The 24059-nt window shown below is 44.2% G+C and overlaps 1 protein-coding gene across 1 annotated transcript; it reads right to left on the reverse strand.

The window, feature by feature from the left end:
- Nucleotides 1-205: 205 nt before the first annotated feature.
- dennd2a.S (DENN/MADD domain containing 2A S homeolog) lies at nt 206-22184 on the reverse strand. Its single transcript, XM_018254773.2, has 20 exons — nt 21803-22184; nt 12757-12855; nt 10387-11547; nt 9105-9229; nt 8671-8789; nt 8219-8416; nt 8042-8135; nt 7371-7421; nt 6997-7184; nt 6606-6715; nt 6224-6293; nt 6033-6110; nt 5126-5266; nt 4720-4868; nt 3682-3859; nt 2914-2955; nt 2102-2219; nt 1754-1993; nt 1437-1523; nt 206-1313 (listed from the first exon to the last, which is right to left on the reverse strand). Exons 2-20 carry the CDS (start codon nt 12822-12824, stop codon nt 1285-1287), a joined length of 3246 nt encoding a protein of 1081 aa, XP_018110262.1. The 5' UTR covers nt 12825-12855; nt 21803-22184; the 3' UTR covers nt 206-1284.
- Between the last annotated feature and the right edge of the window lie 1875 nt (nt 22185-24059).

Here is a 24059-nt window from a genome sequence, read left to right on the forward strand (position 1 = left end):
CTTACCCAGGGGGAGGTTCCTGTCTGACCATGGGAAAGAGAACAGCCCAGGAGCAGGGAGTACAGAGAATCAGAGCTCTGTATCTGGGTAAGTACTGGGGGAGATTGGATTCACTTACCCAGGGGGAGGTTCCTGTCTGACCATGGGAAAGAGAACAGCCCAGGAGCAGGAAGTACAGAGAATCAGAGCTCTGTACCTGGGTAAGTACTGGGGGAGATTGGATTCACTTACCCAGGGGGAGGTTCCTGTCTGACCATGGGAAAGAGAACAGCCCAGGAGCAGGAAGTACAGAGAATCAGAGCTCTGTACCTGGGTAAGTACTGGGGCAGTGGGAGGAAACCCAATGGATTCCGACCCTCATGGGTCTCTCAGACCAAGGCTGTTGCCTTCCCAGGTCCAAACCCAAACATTTTGGAGTGAGCAGAAGGTATGAATTTGTATTGGGAATGTGTTACAACTGGGGTGGTGGAGGTGGCTCTTGTGGTGGAAACCTGGTGGGCCCTGGATACCCCAATCCGACACGGGGTGGGAGAATTTGTATTCAATGAGCGGAAGGTTTTTAGGGTTCAGGTTCCGTCCCATATTAGTTCATCCTCTAAGTAATGCGCATCTCTAAACTACAACTGTATATTTAGAAATCCCCAGTATAAAGGATGAGTCAGGGGATACCCTAGCGTTGCCTCTCCATCCAAAACTCAACTACAATGACAGTATTCTAACCAATGAGACTGAAAAGGGATGCTGGGAGTTGTAGTTCACCCCAGAGTGGCAAGATCCCTACAGTCCCCGGATAATCAAGTATTTCATTCATATAATAACAATTTCACCTGTACGAACACACAACATAAATAGATCACAATTTTGTAGGCTGAGCCCTGTGCCAGGAATCAGAGCCAACTCCAAGGCCGGGCAAGGGGCATGGCTAGTGGTCAGTATTCTGAGAAACACGTTCAGAATTCAGCGGGAATTAAGTCTCGTCAGTGACAATGCGTTACTGTATCCATCGCTCACGTTCTGCTTCCGACCGTACACGTACAAAATATTGGCTTTACTTCCCCTTGATTTCTCAATGGATTTCATTCGTCCTCACTATAAATATTTCCATACGGAGATTATCAGATCTGTGTCCAGTGCACAATACAATGTATAGCCCAGCCGTGCAACCTGCAAACTGCAAGATCCAGAGGATTCTGGGAAATCCAGGGAACTCTGGGTAATCCAGGACATGAGTCTGTTATCCTTCGTTGGATGCGACTGGGTCTTCGGTTATGGTAAATCTGGGCTCTATTTCTTATTCCGAAAGAATTTATTTCCTAGAAAGAATAGAATGAAATATTTATAAGTGCTAGGAATGCTGGGGGTTGTAGTTTTATTAATATTAAACATATTCCCACAAGGGTGCACTAACACCCCCAAAAAAGCTTTGCTAGACTTACCTATTCTATTGAGAAACTTGTTGACCCCGCTCTGCTCCCCGCATGGGAGCATCTCCAAGTATTCCTGGGCTCGGACCTCAAACAGACCTGCAGGTAAAGCACAAAACCTTCCGGTTTTATGTTTGTTGGTTATGACCACACAGATACGTCTGGTTGAGCGGTTTTATTTAATTAAAAAGAAGGCAAGGTTTATAAAAGACCATTGGAAGACCACTGGGTAGATAGATCTTATCCAAGGTTCAAGGTCAACCCTGAGCTTCTCATGATCCCACACAAGTAGATTAGAGTAGGTCTCAGTTTGGTTGGGGAATCCTGACCTTTGGTGCTTTGTTTCCTCATTTCCCTCTCCTGGATGAAACCCCCAAACATCTGTGTTTCCATGAAGACCTCCAGAAATCGGCGTAGGCTCTTGGATGAGACAGACTTTCTGAAGGCATCGCGGAGCAGAGCTTTCTCGTCTTGATCCCCAGGCACCAGAAACAGGGAGTAGTGGCCCACAATTTCCACAAAGAATCGGACAAAGGCTTCCGACACAACGTCGTTCAAGGAGCAGGAGTCTGTTGGGAAACAAAACATTGGCTTGGGTTTTATAAGAGCGAGATCTTGGAATTTGGGCAAGAGGAGCTCATTACCCTAACTTGGACTTGGAGAAAGCAGTGATTTACCTTGGTGGCCATTGGCTGAACCCAACTCCTTGTCACTTGCCAGCTCGTTTCTCTGATCCAGAACTTGCTCCAGAGCAGCTTGCAGTTTTCTTGGTAGGATAGACTCTTCATCCTCCATCTTAGAAAGACAAATGCTCGATTAATTAAAGGAGAACTTCTTATACGTCACTGCTTGAGTTATATCCCCTATGTCTCTCCCCCTGTCAACTTCCAAGTACTCCCCGTCACTCTTGTAACCTTTCCAGTTTTCCAGTCCAGGCCACTTATTGGACGGAATTTGGATTTGTATTAACGGGGCTGTAGAAGTTAACCCAACAAATCAAATGTCCCCAGTAATAAATGCCCCTAACATTTCAAGTTCCTCTGTATTATTCTTATTTGGGTGGGTTAGGATACCTCCAACATTGTTTAAGACTGGCCCTGTGTGTGGGCTGGAGTCCAATGTGGCATTAGCAGAACCATGTTACCCTTGATGCTACAGGCTAAGAGGTAAGTGAGCTTAGCCTTTTGGCTCCCTATCAAGTAGAGGGTCACTGTGCATAAAACCTGGTTAGTACAGGTCCCAGGAGAAGGTAGGTACTAATCAGAGTGAGGACTAAAGTCTGGGTGGTAGATAGGTGCTACAGTAGCATGAGATGATCATGCATGGGATCTTTTATGATGGCAGTAGAAGAAGGAAAAAAGCCAGGGCTGATCTAGTATAAATAATTAAGGGCCTTTTTTGTTTTGTTTTTTAACAAAATGTCAGGCTCCCAGCATGCTCCTAATACAGATTGGCTGGGGCTGCTTTACAAAGGCGATCACTCACTCACCTGCCTCAGGAACCGGTTATTTCCCAGGTCAACCAGCAAAACCTGCACAGGAAAGAAAACTAATTTTTAACTTCCGTCTTTTTCCGTCCTGCCCAATCCCAGCACTCCTGACACAGCGCCCCTCTCTCTCCCCATTCAACATTCATATCCCAGCCAGTGGTCCGTGGTTTCCTCACTGTTGACCAGAAATGTCAGACTGTCTGTTGTTCTGGAGAAGTTCCAGCAGTAACCGAATCTGAACTGTGTGTGACTATTGCTTAGACCTGGCACCAACCAATGCCAACCTTCCTCTTTCCAGGAAACTCAACGGCATTGCCAAACCTCGTGGGAAACTTGTCGGCACTATCTTACACCGCCAGGGAGGCCAAGCAAGGGTTATGAGACCTCACGCATGACTAACCAGGAATGGTCACTTCACATTTGCCAGAGGTGGCCAACACAAATCGTGATTTTTATTATGGAAAAAGTAGATTAGGTCATATTTTTACTACTCACAGAGGGATCGTGAATAATTTTACTATAAAATGTAGACGTTAAATGCACCCATATCCCACAGCTCATTGACGGCAGCTAAAGTTCTACAAGTGCTACCAGGCTAGGATAGGGGACAATCATGCCTTGCGTTAGTGATACAAAATATATTAAATAGTTGAAGTAATATATGGAAATAATTGTTTATAATATATTTTTGAGGCTATTTGTTGCCAAGTTTTAATGAACATCATCCTGAGCCCAACAGTAGACTGGTACAAGGTCTTAGGATCTTACCTCTTCCACTGGCAACTCCTTCAAGCGACTCAAAGAACTGGAGAGTAGACCAATCAGAAATGGGGTGGGGGAGCACACAATGTCAATCATGGAAGGTGGAAGCACGGGGATGTAGGTGTGTTGCCAGGCAAATGGGTAGATAAGGGCAACCATAGCGTGGCAGCACTTGGACAAGGTACTGGAGGTAAGAAAGAAAAAGACCATTGCAGCACATTCATGAACTGGGCTTTCTTGGTTTGAGACGGGATATTTTCAAACCTAAACGCCAAATGTACTATTTTTAGAGAGGTGGTTGGTCATTCCTGGTCAAGATCTAGTTGGGACATGCCTTTGGTATGACCAATAACCACCTAGATTTGGTTCCCAAGAGGTTGACATCTCTAGTAAAGGTTGAAGTATGTCGTGTATAGGAAAGGGAAATTAGATCAGGGTGTGGCCTGAGCTGGTTATAGAGAAGTCAGAATAGTAGGGGTATGGACTACAGTGGCCTCCTAGTAAGGATCATTGTGATTGGCCACTTGTAAACTAGGTTACAACCAAAAGTAGAGTAAGTAGCTACTCGACTCAGCCAATAAACTGTATATTAGAACAAGCCCTTATACAGCCCATTAGAATATTCCACCAGTCCAGTCCAGCAGACCCAAAGCCAGAATATTTTGCTATGGTGAGCAAGTTGGAACCCTGTTTGGTACTTCACTTCCGAGACTGATTTTGTACATTAAATTGTCATTGCGGATTGAGTTCCAGTGTTTACACTGGTTACCATGGTGACACAAAGAAATCAGGCACCACTTATTTAACCCCCTTTGCTTCATATAATGAAGTTTAGATTAGGATAGAACTGCAAGAAGGGACCTCCTATCATTCTATTACAGGCTGAGGTAGCAGATCAGACTGTGCATAATGGAGACTTGGGCAAGGCTGAGACTGCAAGAGTCAGACTGATGAGGGACAGTGGTGGGTCAGCCCTGGGTAAGACGTAAGGCTTAACCTTTTCTACATACATTGTCCATCAGCCTCCATAGGATTAGGCCTTACCTGAGGGTGTCTGCCATTAATATCACTCGTCTCTCCAGCAGAAGGGAGGCAAAGATCTGTATGACGTGCCGTATACTGAGGGTGGAGAACAGGGTTTCAAAGTCAACATGTTCCAGCCGGGAATCCAGGGGCCGACAGAGCTCGATCACCTTGAAAGATGGATGGAAGGGAATGATAATGAGGATTGGATAGTTGGACAACCTCTTCACCTCACTGGTGGCAGCTTTGGAGAAACCAGAATGGGAACAGCTGAATTTAAGCTCATGATCCCTATATAACTGATGTGGGTAATTGGTTGCTATGTGTAACTGGGAAGGGTAAAACTTTGCCCATATTAGTACAAGACCTCAAGGTTAGCCTCACAAACAGTAGAGGCGCAATGTCATGGCCTCTTTTTGCCTTGTACCTCAGTTCCTGATCCTGGAAGGAAATTCTTCACAGTAATTTTCCTTCCCAGGGCTGGAAATGGCGCCTCCATAATGCTCCTCATGAAGGGCTGTACCAGAGCTGGCGAGAGGCCCCTTCTCTTCTCAACTTCATCCAAGATCTAGAGGATGGGCGGAACAAACAACATAAAATAACTCAAAAACATCTCAGTGGTTAAGCAAAGGGTGTGAAGCAGTGGTTGGGAGCCTCAGTCTCAAGGGTGCAATTTCTAGTTTCCTAAAAAAACTGTCCTTGAGTAGTGATGGGCGACTTTATTCGCCAGGTGTGAATTCGCGGCGAATTTGCACGATTCTCCGCTGGCAAATAAATTCGCAAAATGGCCGCGAAAATTCGCTGGCTGCAAAAACAGATGCCGGCCGAAAAAATGAGACGCCGGCACCATTTTCGCGAATTTTCGTGAACTTCGCGGGAAAATCTCACATTTTTCGGCGAAATGGAGCAAATTCGCCATCACTATCCTTGAGTCGAGATCTCTATTTAGTAGAACAACTCTATCTAATGTGTTTCATTCGCTTGAATAGGAAACACCATCCAGGAAGTACCAGTACTGACCTTACCTTGAGCTCCCCATCTAGGTTTATTGGGGGTGGCGTTGGCTGATTTGTTTGGGATTAGATCAGGTTTCAGCCCTAAAAAAACCCAGAGTCCCCCCCCCCGCCCAAGATGCCTGAATTTCCTCTTCAGCCAGAAATAGTTGTTTTGTGTTAAAATCTTGTATTGGAAGCAGCTTGGTCGGAGTCACTAAGCTCCCTAGTTTATTTTGATGTCTCTGAGATAATAGATGTTTGGGTCTTTCTAGCAAGATTATAGTTCACATCAAGAAATACAGATATTTGGCGTTCCGTTGAGTGTCTGGCGCTACCTACCTTAGAAAAGAGGTTGAAGCAGCCGAGGCGGCTCACTATACAATAAACTTCCGGCAGGCGCTTCCCTTTCCCACTGGGCTGTAATAGAAAGAGAAAACTTCCCTATGAGGGTTGGCAGGAAGATTCAACAGGTATCCATAATGTGCCAATAGCCTTGGTGCTCCACATATTAGTGTATAATGATTCATTACCAGGAGTCTCCGGCAATAACCAAACCGCCGACTGCCGTCCTCTCCGGTCAGGACGAAGGAGAATGTTTCACTGGAAGAAGGAAAAATTATATTTATGTGAACAAGGGGCCTTATCTGCAAAGAACTGCTGTTCTCTTAAGGGTTGGCCTCCGTCCATCCCAACAAAGACCACCAGTTAGTGCCCATATGGAGCCAGTGGTAGGTTATTGGCTCCCAGTCAGGGACTATAGTATAAAGGAAGCAGTCCCACCCTTTCAAGAGTGAAGGTTACTCAGTAGTCACCTCATCTCCACTTCAATCCAAGGAGCCCCATGTCCTATTCTGAGCTCGTTGTGCTTTTCTGGGGACTAGATAACATAGAACCAGAACAAGCTCACTGTACCTAATAAACTGGTTGACTGGAGACCTATCCTTTGCATCGGGAAAGCAGAACTGTGGAATAGCCTTGAGCTGGTCCTCAGCCTCTCGCATGAACTTGAAGGAACGTTCCAGCTACGGGAAAGGAAGTTACGGTTATGGACACAGTGTATATATATATATATATATATATGGATTAATCCTTGGGATATTGTGGATAATCTGCCATGGAAGAACTGTCATTAGTGGAAGGGGGGCATGGTGGCTTGGGCCTCATCTTTGGGAAGTCCAAGCCTCCAAGCTTCTGCCATTATCCTGCCATGGGCCATGACTGGAGCACTATCCAAGATATAACAATTACAAGTACAATGGAAAGACCCCCATCCATTGCTACACCATATCCCTATCCCTGATACCTTCAGCGGGAACTGCTGGGTGACCTCAGGTACGTAGACGCTACTAGTGGGCTTTTTGTGCAGCGAGACCACCACAAAGTACTCAAACAACTGTCGCTCCTGGTATTCGATCAGGTCCCGTTCCAAAGTGTGATACATCGGCGTCAGGCTCATTCTGGACTTGACATGCACCAACCGCTGGCTGTGAGCTGGAGGACAAGGAGAAGATAACGAACCAATGGTTTATATACATTTAGTTATGGCCTTACAGGCAGTGATATCACAATGTGAAAGCAAATTAACACTTGATAAATGGTCTGTAAAAATGATGGCTTCCACATGAAATCCCAGAGAATAACAGAATATTGGACTGAATAAAGTAAAATAACGCACACCTTTCAGCTTCTCCTCGGTGTCACTGTCTGACTCGCTGTTATCATCTGTAACTAGACAAAAAGGAAAGGAAATGGTTAACATTAACAATTAGAAACAGATATTCTGGTTTTGTGTCAGTGGTACCAAATAATGACCCCAAATCTCCCCTTAATTGGTCTGCAGGATGGGTCCCCTTAGCACATAACAAGGTTACAGATATATAGAAACATTGGGGTGTCACCCTGCTATAGTTCCAGGGGTACCCAGAGTACAAATAAGCACTCACCCCAAATCTCCCCCTAACTGACCTTCAGACTGGGCCCCTTAGCTCATAACAAGGTTACAGATATATAGAAACATTGGGGTGTCACCCTGCTATAGTTCCAGGGGTACCCAGGGTACAAATAAGCACTCACCCCAAATCTCCCCCTAACTGACCTTCAGACTGGGCCCCCTTAGCTCATAACAAGGTTACAGATATATAGAAACATTGGGGTGTCACCCAGCTATAGTTCCAGGGGTACCCAGGGTACAAATAAGCACTCACCCCAAATCTCCTCCTAACTGACCTTCAGACTGGGCCCCCTTAGCTCATAACAAGGTTACAGATATATAGAAACATTGGGGTAACAGTCACCCTTAGAGTCTTAATTCCCCTTGAATAAATTAAAGGCAAACTAATCCCCTTTACCTCTCCCAGAATTGTTCTCTGTTGACTGTGAAAGCCTCTTCACTTTTTTTTTACCCCGTCGAGCCTCGAAGACATCGTTGATTTTCACCACCAGCTTTTGAACAAACCGGAGACAATATTTTTAGTGAATCTGTTACAGGGAAGCAAATTAAGAGCTTGGAAATGAAATTCACTTACCCTGGGGATTTTCCTCCTCTTGCGCCCATTTGGGGGGTCTCCCATATTGAAGAAAGAGTCATCGGGGCTGCTCGGAGAAGACGGGGGGCTCAGCTTGCTTGGTGAGGAAACTCCGTCCCTGCCCATTTTTCTCAAGTCCATGAGTTTAAAGCTACGGCGCTCAGAGTTTTGCCTGAAGAAAGGGCTCTTCAGAGGTACCTAACAGAGGATAGACTTGGCCTTTAATATGACAGCTGTTACAAGGGGCCCCATGAGAGGCCACAGTGCGAATACAGTTTTTTTTAATCTTCCCAAAAGTTAGGGGATCCGTAAAAGAAGATTTGGGTCCCTAAACCAATCAGCAATTATATTTGATCAGACTAGTGCTGCTATAGAAATGAAAGCAAACGTCTCATTGGTTGCTTTGGGCCACCTAAATATAAATGAGGCCAGAGATGAATCTCGCTCCGTACCTTGGTGGGGGTCCCTGGGACAGAGGGGGTCGGGCTAGGGAAGACGGGGACACTCTTCTTTGCCAGCCACTGATTGTCCGGCTCAATGTCTTCATAGGGGTTCTCCTTGGAAGGGGGGTCTGCAAAACAGATAATAAAAATAACAAGTGACCCATTACTGTAACACCAACCCAAAGTTCCCAGACCCCCCAGACGTTACTATGGGAATAGTGAGACAGCCTGATACCCCAAATATGAAAATATTCCTATGTTACTAACTGTGTAGCCTATGAACCTCCCAAAATGTTGGGGCACCCAGTTAGCCCAATATATGCTGATGTACACCCCTCTCCTTTTGGAGGGTCCACCACCTGGGACAATTGAGGCTGGGGGTATCCATTACCCCCATTAGTGAATTTGCCGTGATATTGAATGCAACCTGCTTGGCCCCGTACCTAGAATATCCTCATAGACGTTCTCTTCCGATAAAGTGCGAGTGAGAGCGAGCTTGGTCTGTGCGTACCAATCCACTCGGCCGTTCCCGGACGACTGCAACAGGTCTTCAAACTCGTACGACTTCCTGGGATTCAATGGTTTAGAGAAGAGTCAACCTTTATTAGTCAGTCTCTTCCCCATAGAGAAGAGAAGGGAGTCTGAAATCCAATATTATTGATGACTGGGAATAATTACATGACAACACTGAAACCAGGAGGAAAGATCCATCACACATGACCTTGTATCTTTGTATTGTTCCACAAAAGTAAAATCTAATCAGTCATTCTTCTACTATTGGACCCCTGAAGAACCTCATCACTGACAACTAGAAACTGTATCAATGGCAAGAATGCCGACATTGTTCCTATGGGTCAGCATCCAGGGGGCAGGCATGGCCCAAATAGATGAGGGAGTCTTGAGAAGACTAAAGTGGAGTTTGGTCATATCTAGGAAGGGGTTGGGCTCAACAGGGGCATGTTCATGTGGCTATAGCTTTTCTGCAACTCTAAACTTCCAGCTGCTCCATATGGGGCCTGGATTTGCAGGAAAGCCACAAAGGTCCCTAGTTCTGGGGGACAACATTTCTAGGGGCGAAAAGGCTCACCAGGCAACATCTGCACTAGGAACTAGGCAAGGCGCAAGTGGTGGATGGTGTAGTGCAAAGTACATGATGGAGGTAATTGTTGATGGGAACAAGGTGAAAGTAGTGGGAAAAGTGGGGCTAGGCTTACTCAACCACCAAATCCAGTCCTGTATCGGGCTCTCCTAGGTGGGTGCTCATGTACCTGGAATGGTTGACTTCTAATGGGCACACGCTTGGGTTGCCAATCATGACGATCCAAGTTGGGAATTGGAATTGACCCAATTGGGTTAATAATAGCAAAATGACCAGCAGTATTTGCTTTTCCCATATTCAGATGCCCATACAACTTCTCTAAGAGCACCTCACAATTTAGGAACAATGGCACTTAGGGGCAGTCCAGATTTTCCAATGAAAACACTGCCTACCAAGCAATGGATAGCTCTTTTGAGGAGGATTCAGTAGATGGACAAATATATAAATAATGGATTTGACCTGCAACACAAAATCAACCAAAACCTGATTTCTATCCCGGGTACCCGACCTGTTGCAGGACTCATAGATGGCCGTGCAAATGCCAGTGATGATGATTTAGTAGGTTCCTTCCAAGAACCCAAATGCCCAATGCCAATTATTACTGAATGTTGAATCATGAGCAGTACCTGTGGTCCCGATTATGCTTGTGCTTGGTGTTCCAAAGCCTTCTGCTAATGGCAGATGGAGGTGGAGATGTGGGCAGAGGAGGGGGAAGTATAACTGGAAGAGGAGGCAAGTCTCTGTTCGTTTTACGGAGCCCAGTTGTCCTGGGTGGAAAAATTTCCCCCTCCCATTCATGACAGAAAGTCCTTCTGGGTTTTGGCAGTGGGTTTATGGGAAGCCTTTTCTCCTGTGCTCCAGGTTCTGTATATACATTCTCAGCATTGCTAGTCCTTCTAGAGGGCCTGCCCTCTCCTACCATCCCAAAAATGGTCTCAGAGTTTTCATGAGTTTTTTTTGACCTGACTCTGTTCTCCTGGTTCTCTGCCTCCAGCAGACACTGTGGAGAATAATAGGTCCCGGGTAATTGTGGTTGCAAATCTACCGGACTGTCTTTCAAGGAGCGCTCAAACCTTTTCACTTGGTTTAAGACTGTGGTCTGATCCTTCTTGTTGCCGGAAGGTGTCTCTCTTTCAGCATTTTGATCAGTCTCTCTATCAGTTGGTTTCTCCACCTTTGATGAGTCTTTCTGATTATTGTCCATCTCCCAACTAAACATCCTCTTAACACTCCCTTTAGACCTCATCTTACTTTCTGGAACCACTATGTCTGAAGAAGATAGTCCAGTAGAATCCTGTCTCTTAATGGGCACCAGCTCCTTCCTGCTGAGAAGAGGAGATGGTTGGATTGTTCCATTGCCGTTGGTTTCTCCAGAAACTGGGCCTGAGGAATCCTGTCTCTTCAAGTGCACCGACTCCTTCCGGCTCAGAACGGGGGACTGTGTCTCCTTCTTTTCTTCCCATTCAGAAATCTTGTCCTTGATGCTAGAAGTCTTCTTTAGTGGGATCTTTTGGGGTGGAGAGGAAAGTTGTTTCTTTAAGATGTGGCCTTGTTCCTTGACACCGAGGTCCACGACTTGGTCACTGATGATCATTCTATGGCTGAGCATGTTCCAGTCTAGAACGTTTGTGTCTGCTTCTCCTGATAGGTTATCAATGCTCTGGAGTGGACTTTTTTGCAGGGATAAGTCTTGCCTAGAAATACTTTTTATTCCACTTTGGCTCTCAACCAGAAGAACTGTAGATTTTCTTCCAGACTCAGAGTTTTCTTTCCTGACAAGCTTTACCCTATGGACAAATAATATCATATATCACACAGTGATTGGCTACCACTTCTACCCATGTTTTAAACAACACCATTAAAACGGTGAAGTCTGAAGCCATCTTAGATGTCTTGGCCAATGCGTTGGGTTGATGGGGGATGTATTATTGGTTGGTTCAGATGTAAGTTAAATCCAAGGCTGAGTAGCACTCAGGATCTCAGACAGGGCCCATACGGCTGCCGTTATGATAAATAGGGCCCCCCTAGAGGTGATACTAATGGGGGAAATGTGTAAAGATAATCTATTTGGCGACTTGCTGATCTACTGTCCAGCACCAATTCCAATATTGACATTTTGGACCTGCAACACAAAATCAACCAAAACCTGATTTCTATCCCGGGTACCCGACCTGTTGCAGGACTCATAGATGGCCGTGCAAATGCCAGTGATTAAACTGTATTGTCCCAAACTTTTATAATATTTTAAAGGGGAACTAAAACTCAAAAAGGCTTAGGTTAGAAATGCTACACCTTATGTTTTGGCCTTCTGTACGAGCCCTAAGCCCTAAGGCAGGGAAGATCTGAGCCTCTGAAGGTGCCCCCATCAACTTCTACTGCAGATGAACCTGGACCCCTAAGTTTAGTTTCTTAGCAGCAGCCCAGAGCCCACTGAGCATGTGCAGTGCCACTGACTCACAAAAAGATCCAAGATGGGGAGCTGTGGGGGGGCCTTTAACGGCCTGGATCAATAATACTTTAGTTCTTCTTTAATGTCATTTTTTTCTTAAAGGAGGTCGAATAACCATTTAATTAAGTCAGACCTTAACTTTTAGAATGAACATCTAGCTTTACAGTCAGTATCCATTGTCGTTGCCAAGGTCACTATCTTAGCAACCAGTGACTGCATCATCTCAAACCATGAGAAGTAAATATCTGAAGAGCAATGGAGGAGTGGCTGAGATAAAGTTCATTTAATGCAGAAACGGACTTTTAGTCAACACAGGAACCGACCCCGGGAGACATGGGAAAAAGCCAAACCCTCTCCTAGTGATGGGGCCACTATTAGAAATTGTGGGGCCCCATTGTACTTAGTTACTAGAAGCCGATGGGTTCTTAAACTAAGTACAATCCCACGTGGCCTTAACCACATTGGAAAACTGAGGTGTAGTTTGGGGGTGGGGTTGGACATTATTGGGGGTTCCCTGAAATGGTAAAATGGTATTAATGATACTTACCTAGAGCCGGCCTGGTATGGTGAGTGGTCTTTATTCCTGGTCACCACTGTGGCCCTTCTCACAGTCATGGTGTCAGCATTTAGCTCTACTGTTGCTCCCCTGGGGGGAAAAGGACAAACCTTTTATTATTGTTCCCACTGAGGGGTTGTTCTGTGACCATATAAAGGCACAAGGCTGCAGGCTGAGTTATACAGGGAACTCTGAGTATCACTCATGTATTATAAGGGATAATGTACCCCTACTGTAAATGATAAGGATATTAGAAGTCACTGAGGGGTTGTTCTGTGACCATATAAAGACACAAGGCTGCAGGCTGAGTTATACAGGGAACTCTGAGTATCACTCATGTATTATAAGGGATAATGTACCCCCTACTGTAAATGATAAGGATATTAGAAGTCACTGAGGGGTTGTTCTGTGACCATATAAAGACACAAGGCTGCAGGCTGAGTTATACAGGGAACTCTGAGTATCACTCATGTATTATAAGGGATAATGTACCCCCTACTGTAAATGATAAGGATATTAGAAGTCACTGAGGGGTTGTTCTGTGACCATATAAAGGCACAAGGCTGCAGGCTGAGTTATACAGGGAACTGTGAGTATCACTCATGTATTATAAGGGATAATGTACCCCCTACTGTAAATGATAAGGATATTAGAAGTCACTGAGGGGTTGTTCTGTGACCATATAAAGGCACAAGGCTGCAGGCTGAGTTATACAGGGAACTCTGAGTATCACTCGTATTATAAGGGATAATGTACCCCCTACTGTAAATGATAAGGATATTAAAAGTCACTGAGGGGTTGTTCTGTGACCATATATGGGAGTGGTACTATTTGATCACAAAATCTCAGTTGTATTTACTGCAGTTAAACACTTTTTTATTCACCGATTGAAAGAGGCAAAACCACATCATTAAAGGGCCATGTCTATTAAGTGGCGACCGGGGGGGAAATTTCCAGCCCTGGACCCTACAGGCACCTTCTGAGGCAGCTGATTGAACAGCACCAGTAATTTGTTTGGAATATTCTGTTATGAGCTAAGGGGGCCCAGTCTGAAGGTCAGTTAGGGGGAGATTTGGGGTGAGTGCTTATTTGTGCCCTGGGTACCCCTGGAACTATAGCAGGGTGACACCCCAATGTTTCTATATATCTGTAACCTTGTTATGAGCTAAGGGGGCCCAGTCTGAAGGTCAGTTAGGGGGGGATTTGGGGTGAGTGCTTATTTGTACCCTGGGTACCCCTGGAACTATAGCAGGGTGACACCCCAATGTTTCTATATATATCTGTAACCTTGTTATGAGCTAAGGGGTCCCAGTCAGAAGGTCAGTTAGGGGGAGATTTGGGGTGAGTGCTTATTTGTACCCTGGGTACCCCTGGAACTATAGCAGGGTGACACCCCAATGTTTCTATATATCTGTAACCTTGTTATGAGCTAAGGGGGCCCAGTCTGAAGGTCAGTTAGGGGGAGATTTGGGGTGAGTGCTTATTTGTACCCTGGGTACCCCTGGAACTATAGCAGGGTGACACCCCAATGTTTCTATATATCTGTAACCTTGTTATGAGCTAAGGGGGCCCAGTCTGAAGGTCAGTTAGGGGGAGATTTGGGGTGAGTGCTTATTTGTGCCCTGGGTACCCCTGGAACTATAGCAGGGTGACACCCCAATGTTTCTATATATCTGTAACCTTGTTATGAGCTAAGGGGGCCCAGTCTGAAGGTCAGTTAGGGGGAGATTTGGGGTGAGTGCTTATTTGTGCCCTGGGTACCCCTGGAACTATAGCAGGGTGACACCCCAATGTTTCTATATATCTGTAACCTTGTTATGAGCTAAGGGGCCCAGCCTGCTAAAATTTTGTTGGAAACCCCATTACTCAGAAGGGTTTGAAGAAGGAACAGAAACACCCGACGCTGCACAATTTGCCCCCGTGCTCAGCACCCACTATTCACCCTCACACAATTCAAACTCACACAGACGCACAAAACAACATATTTATCTATAAACCCTTAGGCTGATGTGACACTAACAGATTCTGATATAAATCCCATCGTTCCATGAGCCTCCTCCTTGCTCTACTGCACTGCTGCAACATGACTTCTGCTCCCCCCCAATTTCCCATTTACTCTGATTTCACTTGGAAGTGGGAATGTTTTGTCGGACACAGGCCATAACCTGAACCATAAGAGACGACCCCTTTGGAGGAAAAGGGTCAGACAGGTCAAAATATGGGTTTAACCCTTTCTCCCACAATGTTTCTGCTTTTAAAGGGGGAGTTCACCTTTTAGTTAATAATTGTGTTATTATTGCTACTGTGTAATCTTTTTATCTTCCAGCCTTCCATTCAAAACCCTGCTTGGTTACTAGGGTAAACTGGACCTTAGCAACTGCTGAACATGAAGCTAAATCATTCAAAAATGACCAAGAATAGTAAACGAAGACCAATTGCAAGCTGTCTCAGTATATCCCTGACTGCTTTGTACTAGAACCAAAAATGTGCTGCAAGGGAAAGGGGAAGAGCTGTCATTGATCTGGCGTCTGTTATATAAAATACTGCCCAAATTAAATCAGCCCCATAATCATTCCCAGCCACTGCCGGTCACGCCTCGATATTAAACACAAGCTCCATCTGTAACGACTTTATCCTGATTCTAATTAAATCCCGAGGAGCTGCGAGTGTCTATCAGCACCGACCCCTGATCCAACCGCCCCAAACACAACTTGTACAGAACGTGCCCAAAGCTTTCCAAGGGGAACTCGACCCCAGAACTGTGTTTTGTCTAAAGAAATATCCATTCATTCCTCACTCTCTGCACTGCTGCCTCTGACTCCTGATACAACTTCCCAATATCCATTCATTCCTCATTCTCACTGGGTTTATAGTTCTGTGTAACTGTCATTGTGTCTGTCCCTTTCTCTTCTCTGCACTGCTGCCTCTGACTCCTGATACAACTTCCCAATATCCATTCATTCCTCATTCTCAATGGGTTTATAGTTCTGTGTAACTGTCATTGTGTCTGTCCCTTTCTCTTCTCTGCACTGCTGCTTCTGACTCCTGATACAACTTCCCAATATCCATTCATTCCTCATTCTCACTGGGTTTATAGTTCTGTGTAACTGTCATTGTGTCTGTCCCTTTCTCTTCTCTGCACTGCTGCTTCTGACTCCTGATACAACTTCCCAATATCCATTCATTCCTCATTCTCACTGGGTTTATAGTTCTGTGTAACTGTCATTGTGTCTGTCCCTTTCTCTTCTCTGCACTGCTGCTTCTGACTCCTGATACAACTTCCCAATATCCATTCATTCCTCATTCTCACTGGGTTTATAGTTCTGTGTAACTGTCATTGTGTCTGTCCCTTTCTCTGCACTGCTGCCTCTGACTCCTGATACAACTTCCCAATATCCATTCATTCCTCATTCTCACTGGGTTTATAGTTCTGTGTAACTGTCATTGTATCTGTCCCTTTCTCTGCACTGCTGCTTCTGACTCCTGATACAACTTCCCAATATCCATTCATTCCTCATTCTCACTGGGTTTATAGTTCTGTGTAACTGTCATTGTGTCTGTCCCTTTCTCTTCTCTGCACTGCTGCTTCTGACTCCTGATACAACTTCCCAATATCCATTCATTCCTCATTCTCACTGGGTTTATAGTTCTGTGTAACTGTCATTGTGTCTGTCCCTTTCTCTGCACTGCTGCCTCTGACTCCTGATACAACTTCCCAATATCCATTCATTCCTCATTCTCACTGGGTTTATAGTTCTGTGTAACTGTCATTGTGTCTGTCCCTTTCTCTGCACTGCTGCTTCTGACTCCTGATACAACTTCCCAATATCCATTCATTCCTTATTCTCACTGGGTTTATAGTTCTGTGTAACTGTCATTGTGTCTGTCCCTTTCTCTTTTCTGCACTGCTGCTTCTGACTCCTGATACAACTTCCCAATATCCATTCATTCCTCATTCTCACTGGGTTTATAGTTCTGTGTAACTGTCATTGTGTCTGTCCCTTTCTCTTTTCTGCACTGCTGCTTCTGACTCCTGATACAACTTCCCAATATCCATTCATTCCTCATTCTCACTGGGTTTATAGTTCTGTGTAACTGTCATTGTGTCTGTCCCTTTCTCTGCACTGCTGCCTCTGACTCCTGATACAACTTCCCAATATCCATTCATTCCTCATTCTCACTGGGTTTATAGTTCTGTGTAACTGAATTGTGTCTGTCCCTTTCTCTGCACTGCTGCTTCTGACTCCTGATACAACTTCCCAATATCCATTCATTCCTTATTCTCACTGGGTTTATAGTTCTGTGTAACTGTCATTGTGTCTGTCCCTTTCTCTTTTCTGCACTGCTGCTTCTGACTCCTGATACAACTTCCCAATATCCATTCATTCCTCATTCTCACTGGGTTTATAGTTCTGTGTAACTGTCATTGTGTCTGTCCCTTTCTCTTCTCTGCACTGCTGCTTCTGACTCCTGATACAACTTCCCAATATCCATTCATTCCTCATTCTCACTGGGTTTATAGTTCTGTGTAACTGTCATTGTGTCTGTCCCTTTCTCTGCACTGCTGCTTCTGACTCCTGATACAACTTCCCAATATCCATTCATTCCTCATTCTCACTGGGTTTATAGTTCTGTGTAACTGTCATTGTGTCTGTCCCTTTCTCTTCTCTGCACTGCTGCCTCTGACTCCTGATACAACTTCCCAATATCCATTCATTCCTCATTCTCACTGGGTTTATAGTTCTGTGTAACTGTCATTGTGTCTGTCCCTTTCTCTTCTCTGCACTGCTGCTTCTGACTCCTGATACAACTTCCCAATATCCATTCATTCCTCATTCTCACTGGGTTTATAGTTCTGTGTAACTGTCATTGTGTCTGTCCCTTTCTCTGCACTGCTGCTTCTGACTCCTGATACAACTTCTCAATATCCATTCATTCCTCATTCTCACTGGGTTTATAGTTCTGTGTAACTGTCATTGTGTCTGTCCCTTTCTCTTCTCTGCACTGCTGCCTCTGACTCCTGATACAACTTCCCAATATCCATTCATTCCTCATTCTCACTGGGTTTATAGTTCTGTGTAACTGTCATTGTGTCTGTCCCTTTCTCTGCACTGCTGCTTCTGACTCCTGATACAACTTCCCAATATCCATTCATTCCTCATTCTCACTGGGTTTATAGTTCTGTGTAACTGTCATTGTGTCTGTCCTTTCTCTGCACTGCTGCTTCTGACTCCTGATACAACTTCCCAATATCCATTCATTCCTCATTCTCACTGGGTTTATAGTTCTGTGTAACTGTCATTGTGTCTGTCCCTTTCTCTGCACTGCTGCTTCTGACTCCTGATACAACTTCCCAATATCCATTCATTCCTCATTCTCACTGGGTTTATAGTTCTGTGTAACTGTCATTGTCTCTGTCCCTTTCTCTTCTCTGCACTGCTGCTTCTGACTCCTGATACAACTTCCCAATATCCATTGAAAGCATATACAGTTCCTGCTGGATTGTGCTGCACACAGATGCAGTAATGACAGTGCCCTTTCCTACTGATCATTTAATTGCTGTTTTTGCTGCACACACCAGAAGTCGATGGGGTTTCTCACAGTTAAGGGCAGGGTTTTCCAGCCAAATTGGGCTACTAATTTAAAGCCCAGGCTGGTTTTGAAAGTACAAACTAGCCAAGGTACGGATTTGGGCGACTTTTTGGACCTTTGGCTGGTTTGTACATTGGAAACCAGCCAAAGTTTTTTTCTTGCCCAATGTGAAAATCCTGCGTCTCCCAATGCATATTGGGTAATGTAGTTTTTGCCAAGTTCAATGTAAGACTACAATACCCAGCATGCAATGTGAGTTACCTGAATTTGTGCTTTGTACCACCTTTACCGGAAAAAAATACCGACCTTCCTATATATTTATCCTTTTTCCCTATAAATAACATTGGGATCAACCAGGCCTGTAAAATACCGGCCAGGTGGCAACCCTATTTGTACTCCAGTCTCCCTTCAATGTAAAGCATTTTTGTGGCAAAAATCTGCTGGCCACCAAAAAAAGGTTGAACTTTTTTCCAATATTTACTAAAATGGTATATAAATTAGGCCGTATGAGGCCCCTATACCTCCTGGGTCCCCCAACTCTCCCATTTTGCTTCATGGGAAAATATGAAAAAGCAAATGTTCATATATAACAGATTGGGCTATTTTTGGGCTACTGTTGAAGTGCCTCTTGGCTAGTTTTCGGCTGGTTGTGTAACTGACTTTGTCTGTTTTTGAAACTCACACCTGGCAACCCTGCGCTTGTTGCTATGCACCCTCTAGCAGGGTAACCAGGTTGGCCGTTTTCCAGCCAAATTGGGCCACTAAATTAAAGCCCAGGCGGGCCTTTGGCTGGTTTGTACTTTTGAAACCAGCCAAAGTTATTTTCTTGCCCTAATGTGCCAATCCTGTGTCTCCCGATGCATGTTGGGTAATGTAGTTTTTATTTAACAATTTGCCAAATGCCAAGTTGAATGTAAGACTACAATACCCAGCATGCAATGGGGCTGACTTGTGTAGAGGTCGGAAGTTACCAGATTTTGGCCTCTGTACCCCAGTCTCCCGTCACTCTTAAGCATTTTTGCACTTTCTGGTGACAATTTTGGGGCAAAAATCTTCTGGCCATCAAAATGTCCTGTTTTACCAATACTTATTGAAATTGTACAGTATTAAGCCTTATGGGACCCCTATATCTCCTGCAGTTACACCCCTGGTGCTGGTCGAATCTGTTCCATTTGGCTTTATGGAAAAATGTGTCAATCTGAAAAAAGGCATTTTTTCATATATATTTATTTAATGTTTAGACTTTTTTCACTGCACATATTGTGCTATTTTTGGGCTACTTTTGAAGTTCCTCTTGGCTAGTTTTGGGCTGGTTTTGTAGCCGACTTTAAGGGCTATGGTCTGTGCAGTGTTCAGCTCGGCAAAATAGCGGCGATTGCTCCTCCATTGACCTAAATATCAGGACCAACCGCATGGGGAACTTCCATAAACGCCAATATAACAGCACATCCCTGATTGGCTGCCTCTCTCTCTCTGGTACAGACAATACGTCCCGTCCCTCTGTGTCCGGGTTAAAGGAAATAAGGGAAACTATTTGTAACTAAAACAGGAAGTAAAGAATCTTTGCTCTTCTCAGAGATAACGACCTGAGGCTCCGCCCCTTGATTATAATTATACAGTGGGGGGGGGGGTGAGTGTGTAAATGAGTGTTTGAAGACAAAGCAAGTCAATATTAAACATTCTTTGGGAGTCGTTTCTTTTAGGGGATTTATACATATGGGAGGAGGAGGAGGTGCCATATTGATTCCCTTAGACAGTACAGTATGAGGGTATAGCTTATTGTGTGCCCAGAACATTCCTTCTCTGTATATTTGTATTTATACATATGGGAGGAGGAGGTGCCATATTGATTCCCTTAGACAGTACAGTATGAGGGTATAGCTTATTGTGTGCCCAGAACATTCCTTCTCTGTATATTTGTATTTATACATATGGGAGGAGGAGGTGCCATATTGATTCCCTTAGACAGTACAGTATGAGGGTATAGCTTATTGTGTGCCCAGAACATTCCTTCTCTGTATATTTGTATTTATACATATGGGAGGAGGAGGTGCCATATTGATTCCCTTAGACAGTACAGTATGAGGGTATAGCTTATTGTGTGCCCAGAACATTCCTTCTCTGTATATTTGTATTTATACATATGGGAGGAGGAGGAGGTGCCATATTGATTCCCTTAGACAGTACAGTATGAGGGTATAGCTTATTGTGTGCCCAGAACATTCCTTCTCTGTATATTTGTATTTATACATATGGGAGGAGGAGGTGCCATATTGATTCCCTTAGACAGTACAGTATGAGGGTATAGCTTATTGTGTGCCCAGAACATTCCTTCTCTGTATATTTGTATTTATACATATGGGAGGAGGAGGTGCCATATTGATTCCCTTAGACAGTACAGTATGAGGGTATAGCTTATTGTGTGCCCAGAACATTCCTTCTCTGTATATTTGTATTTATACATATGGGAGGAGGAGGTGCCATATTGATTCCCTTAGACAGTACAGTATGAGGGTATAGCTTATTATGTGCCCAGAACATTCCTTCTCTGTATATTTGTACCAATGACCCCCCATTTTAAAGCTGCAAAGATTTAGAAGAAGGAAAAACATTGAAAAACTACTAAAAATAAATAATGTAGACCAATTTAAAAATTGCTTAGAACTGGCCATTCTATAACATACTAAAACTTACCTTAAAGGTGAACCATCCTTTTAAATAGTGATGTCACAATTAACAAATAAAAACAAAACAGAGGCTGCCTGGGGGGATACTGATATTTGCAATTCTACAGCTAAAGAGAAACAAGTTGTTCCTTGGACATCCCTGCCATACATAAGTGCATCCAGAATACACGTCAATACAGATCAAAAGAACAGCCAAAGTGAATGATATCACAATTTACAGTGAAAGGGACAAATGCTGTCTGAGGGGTGCAGGGTCTGTAATAGTCACAGCTGCATTGAAGCAAGTTGGGACGTGGACATCCCTTTTACTCACACACATAAAACAGAATACATTCCAGTGCAGATCGACAGAAGCAAGTAGTGATGTCACAAGGTTGCTCGGCGGGGGATGGGGTGTTGCTACTGATGTTTGTGGTTTGCCGGATGAAGGGAATCCGGCTGGACATTTATTTCCTATACTGTTCCAAAGAGCAAGATAACAGATACGTGTTCCAGTTGTGATCAGAAGGAACGTTTCAGAGATGATGTCACAATTAGACTTTGTATCACACGATATACGACTGTATCAATCAATATCAAAGTACAGCTGGAAACGTCCCAATTCGAGGATATATTTGGCCAATCAGCTCGGCCACTAAACGCCCCATTAGGGATGACAGTTAGCAAGTGGGTACCACTGACTGTCACCAGCTCCTGCTCCCGATCAATGTCCGACCCATAGAAACATAAACACAGGAATAAATAAAATGCCAAATTACCTCTTTTAAAACCCCAGGAGCGTCGACATTCTCTTCCTCCCTCATCTTGTGTAACTTGAGAAAGGCTTTGGGATCAGCAGCATCTGGATCCATAACCCCCTCCTCCTCCTCCTCCTCCTCTTCTTCTTCTCTTTTGTTTAATTTCCAAGTCCTCCTCACTCACAAAACTTTAGCTTTTTGGTTGGAGTCGGATCCTTCTCCGCAGCCCAAAATGCACTAAATTGTAGTTGCACTTCCCCTTGTTCTCTCCCCTCCCCCAATATCCCACAGTCTTTAATTCTCTGATGATTTTTGGTTTGGGATTTCTGGAAATTCTTCTTTCTCTCTCTCTGTCACTGATTTCCCCACTTTCTCTCTCCTCCTCCTCCTCTTCCTCCTCTTCATTCCCACCCTCATAGTCCAGCCCCTTCAGTAATAAATTAGCAAACGTAGGGACTGTTCCTGCTGAATTGTGCTTAGTACAGAGGAATACCTATGCTGTCATAGTTTTATGGGATCTGTCTGTACAGACTATGAGCAAACTTAGGGGACTGTTCCTGCTGAATTGTGCTTAGTACAGGGAATACCTATGTACCATAGTTTTATGGGATCTCTCTGTACAGACTATGAGCAAACTTAGGGACTGTTCCTGCTGAATTGTGCTTAGTACAGGGAATACCTATGTACCATAGTTTTATGGGATCTCTCTGTACAGACTATGAGCAAACTTAGGGGCTGTTCCTGCTGAATTGTGCTTAGTACAGGGAATACCTATGCTGCCATAGTTTTATGGGATCTCTCTGTACAGACTATGAGCAACTTAGGGGACTGTTCCTGCTGAATTGTGCTTAGTACAGGGAATACCTATGCTGCCATAGTTTTATGGGATCTCTCTGTACAGACTATGAGCAAACTTAGGGGACTGTTCCTGCTGAATTGTGCTTAGTACAGGGAATACCTATGCTGCCATAGTTTTATGGGATCTCTCTGTACAGACTATGAGCAAACTTAGGGGCTGTTCCTGCTGAATTGTGCTTAGTACAGGGAATACCTATGCTGCCATAGTTTTATGGGATCTCTCTGTACAGACTATGAGTAAACTTAGGGACGGTTCCTGCTGAATTGTGCTTAATATAGGGGGAAGGAAAGGAAAGTTTATTGGCCTCTATTAATTGCCCTGTATAATGTTTTCTAATATAGGCAGCAGAGGATGATGGGAGTTGCAGTCTAGGAATAGGAAACCCCACCAAAAATGGGAACACGCAAAGGCCGATACCAAAACAGTTCTGTCGGTTTATTTCCCCTTTGGGTTTGGGAATTACCTCCTTCGTTGGGGGCCAAAGAGATTTGGGTGGGTGGAGCCAAAATACCATAATCCTCTGGCCTTTATCTAAGAACCCGTCTAAATTGAAGCCACATGTATTGCTGCATAATGCGACTCCAGAGAGCCCGAGGCCTTTGAATAAAGTATACCTCTATCTCCAATAGGAAGCATGATTGAGTAACATTAAAGGGGAACTACACCCAAACATTTTAAATAACGAAAGAATTTTTTCTTTATTTCTAAGCAACTCTCCAATACACATTATTTACCTTTAAAAAAAAAAAAAAAGAAGATTTTATGTGCAAATGTAATTGAGATTATAAACAGTGCTGTCTTTAGTTTTTAATCCTTGCACTGCTGGTTCTGACTCCCGAAAGATTGTAGCAGAGGTAGTAGCTGTTCCCGTTTTAAGGGTAATCAATGAATTTAGGTGCAAATGTGATTGCAATTATAAACAGTGCTGTCTGTTGTTTTTAATCCTTGCACTGCTGGTTCTGACTCCTGAAAGAATGTAGCAGAGGTAGTTGCTGCTCCCCTATAAGGATTATTTTAAAAAAGTTAACTTAAAAAAAAACAGCCAATAGAAATATTTTCCATCGGCAGTGGACAAAATAAAGACAAATGATTCCCCCCTTGACTTCTGACTTAGTGTAAATTAAAGGGAAAGTCCGACCACCAAGATGAGAAACAGATGAGCTGATACACAGTCTGGACTCTGCCGCCGCCCAGTGGTGAACTCAGGGCATTGTTTTGGGTTGTAATTGATTGGAAGGGGGTGCTGGGTAATTGTTGATGCCACTGACATGATGGGCACAACGTTTCCACATTCTGTAGTGTTGTTTATTCAAACCCTCTAGTCACTGTTTCACATGTGGGGCAACACGATCTTGGGTCCAGTTCCTGTAAAATCCAAACACATCAGCTGCCAACACTGCCGTCCGGATGTCCTACATG

This window comes from Xenopus laevis, chromosome 3S (assembly GCF_017654675.1).
Source record: "Xenopus laevis strain J_2021 chromosome 3S, Xenopus_laevis_v10.1, whole genome shotgun sequence".
In the NCBI taxonomy this organism is placed as follows: Eukaryota; Metazoa; Chordata; class Amphibia; order Anura; family Pipidae; genus Xenopus; species Xenopus laevis.

What these genes read in the sequence shown, in the direction of transcription:
- dennd2a.S (XM_018254773.2), bottom strand. Translation starts at nt 12,824, where the DNA reads ATGACTGTGAGAAGGGCCACAGTGGTGACCAGGAATAAAGACCACTCA. An exon ending in GTTATTGCCGGAGACTCCTG is followed by an intron (nt 6,111 to 6,223) that starts GTAATGAATCAT and finishes TTTCTATTACAG; the next exon opens with CCCAGTGGGAAAGGGAAGCG. An exon ending in TTCCAGGATCAGGAACTGAG is followed by an intron (nt 4,869 to 5,125) that starts GTACAAGGCAAA and finishes CCATCTTTCAAG; the next exon opens with GTGATCGAGCTCTGTCGGCC.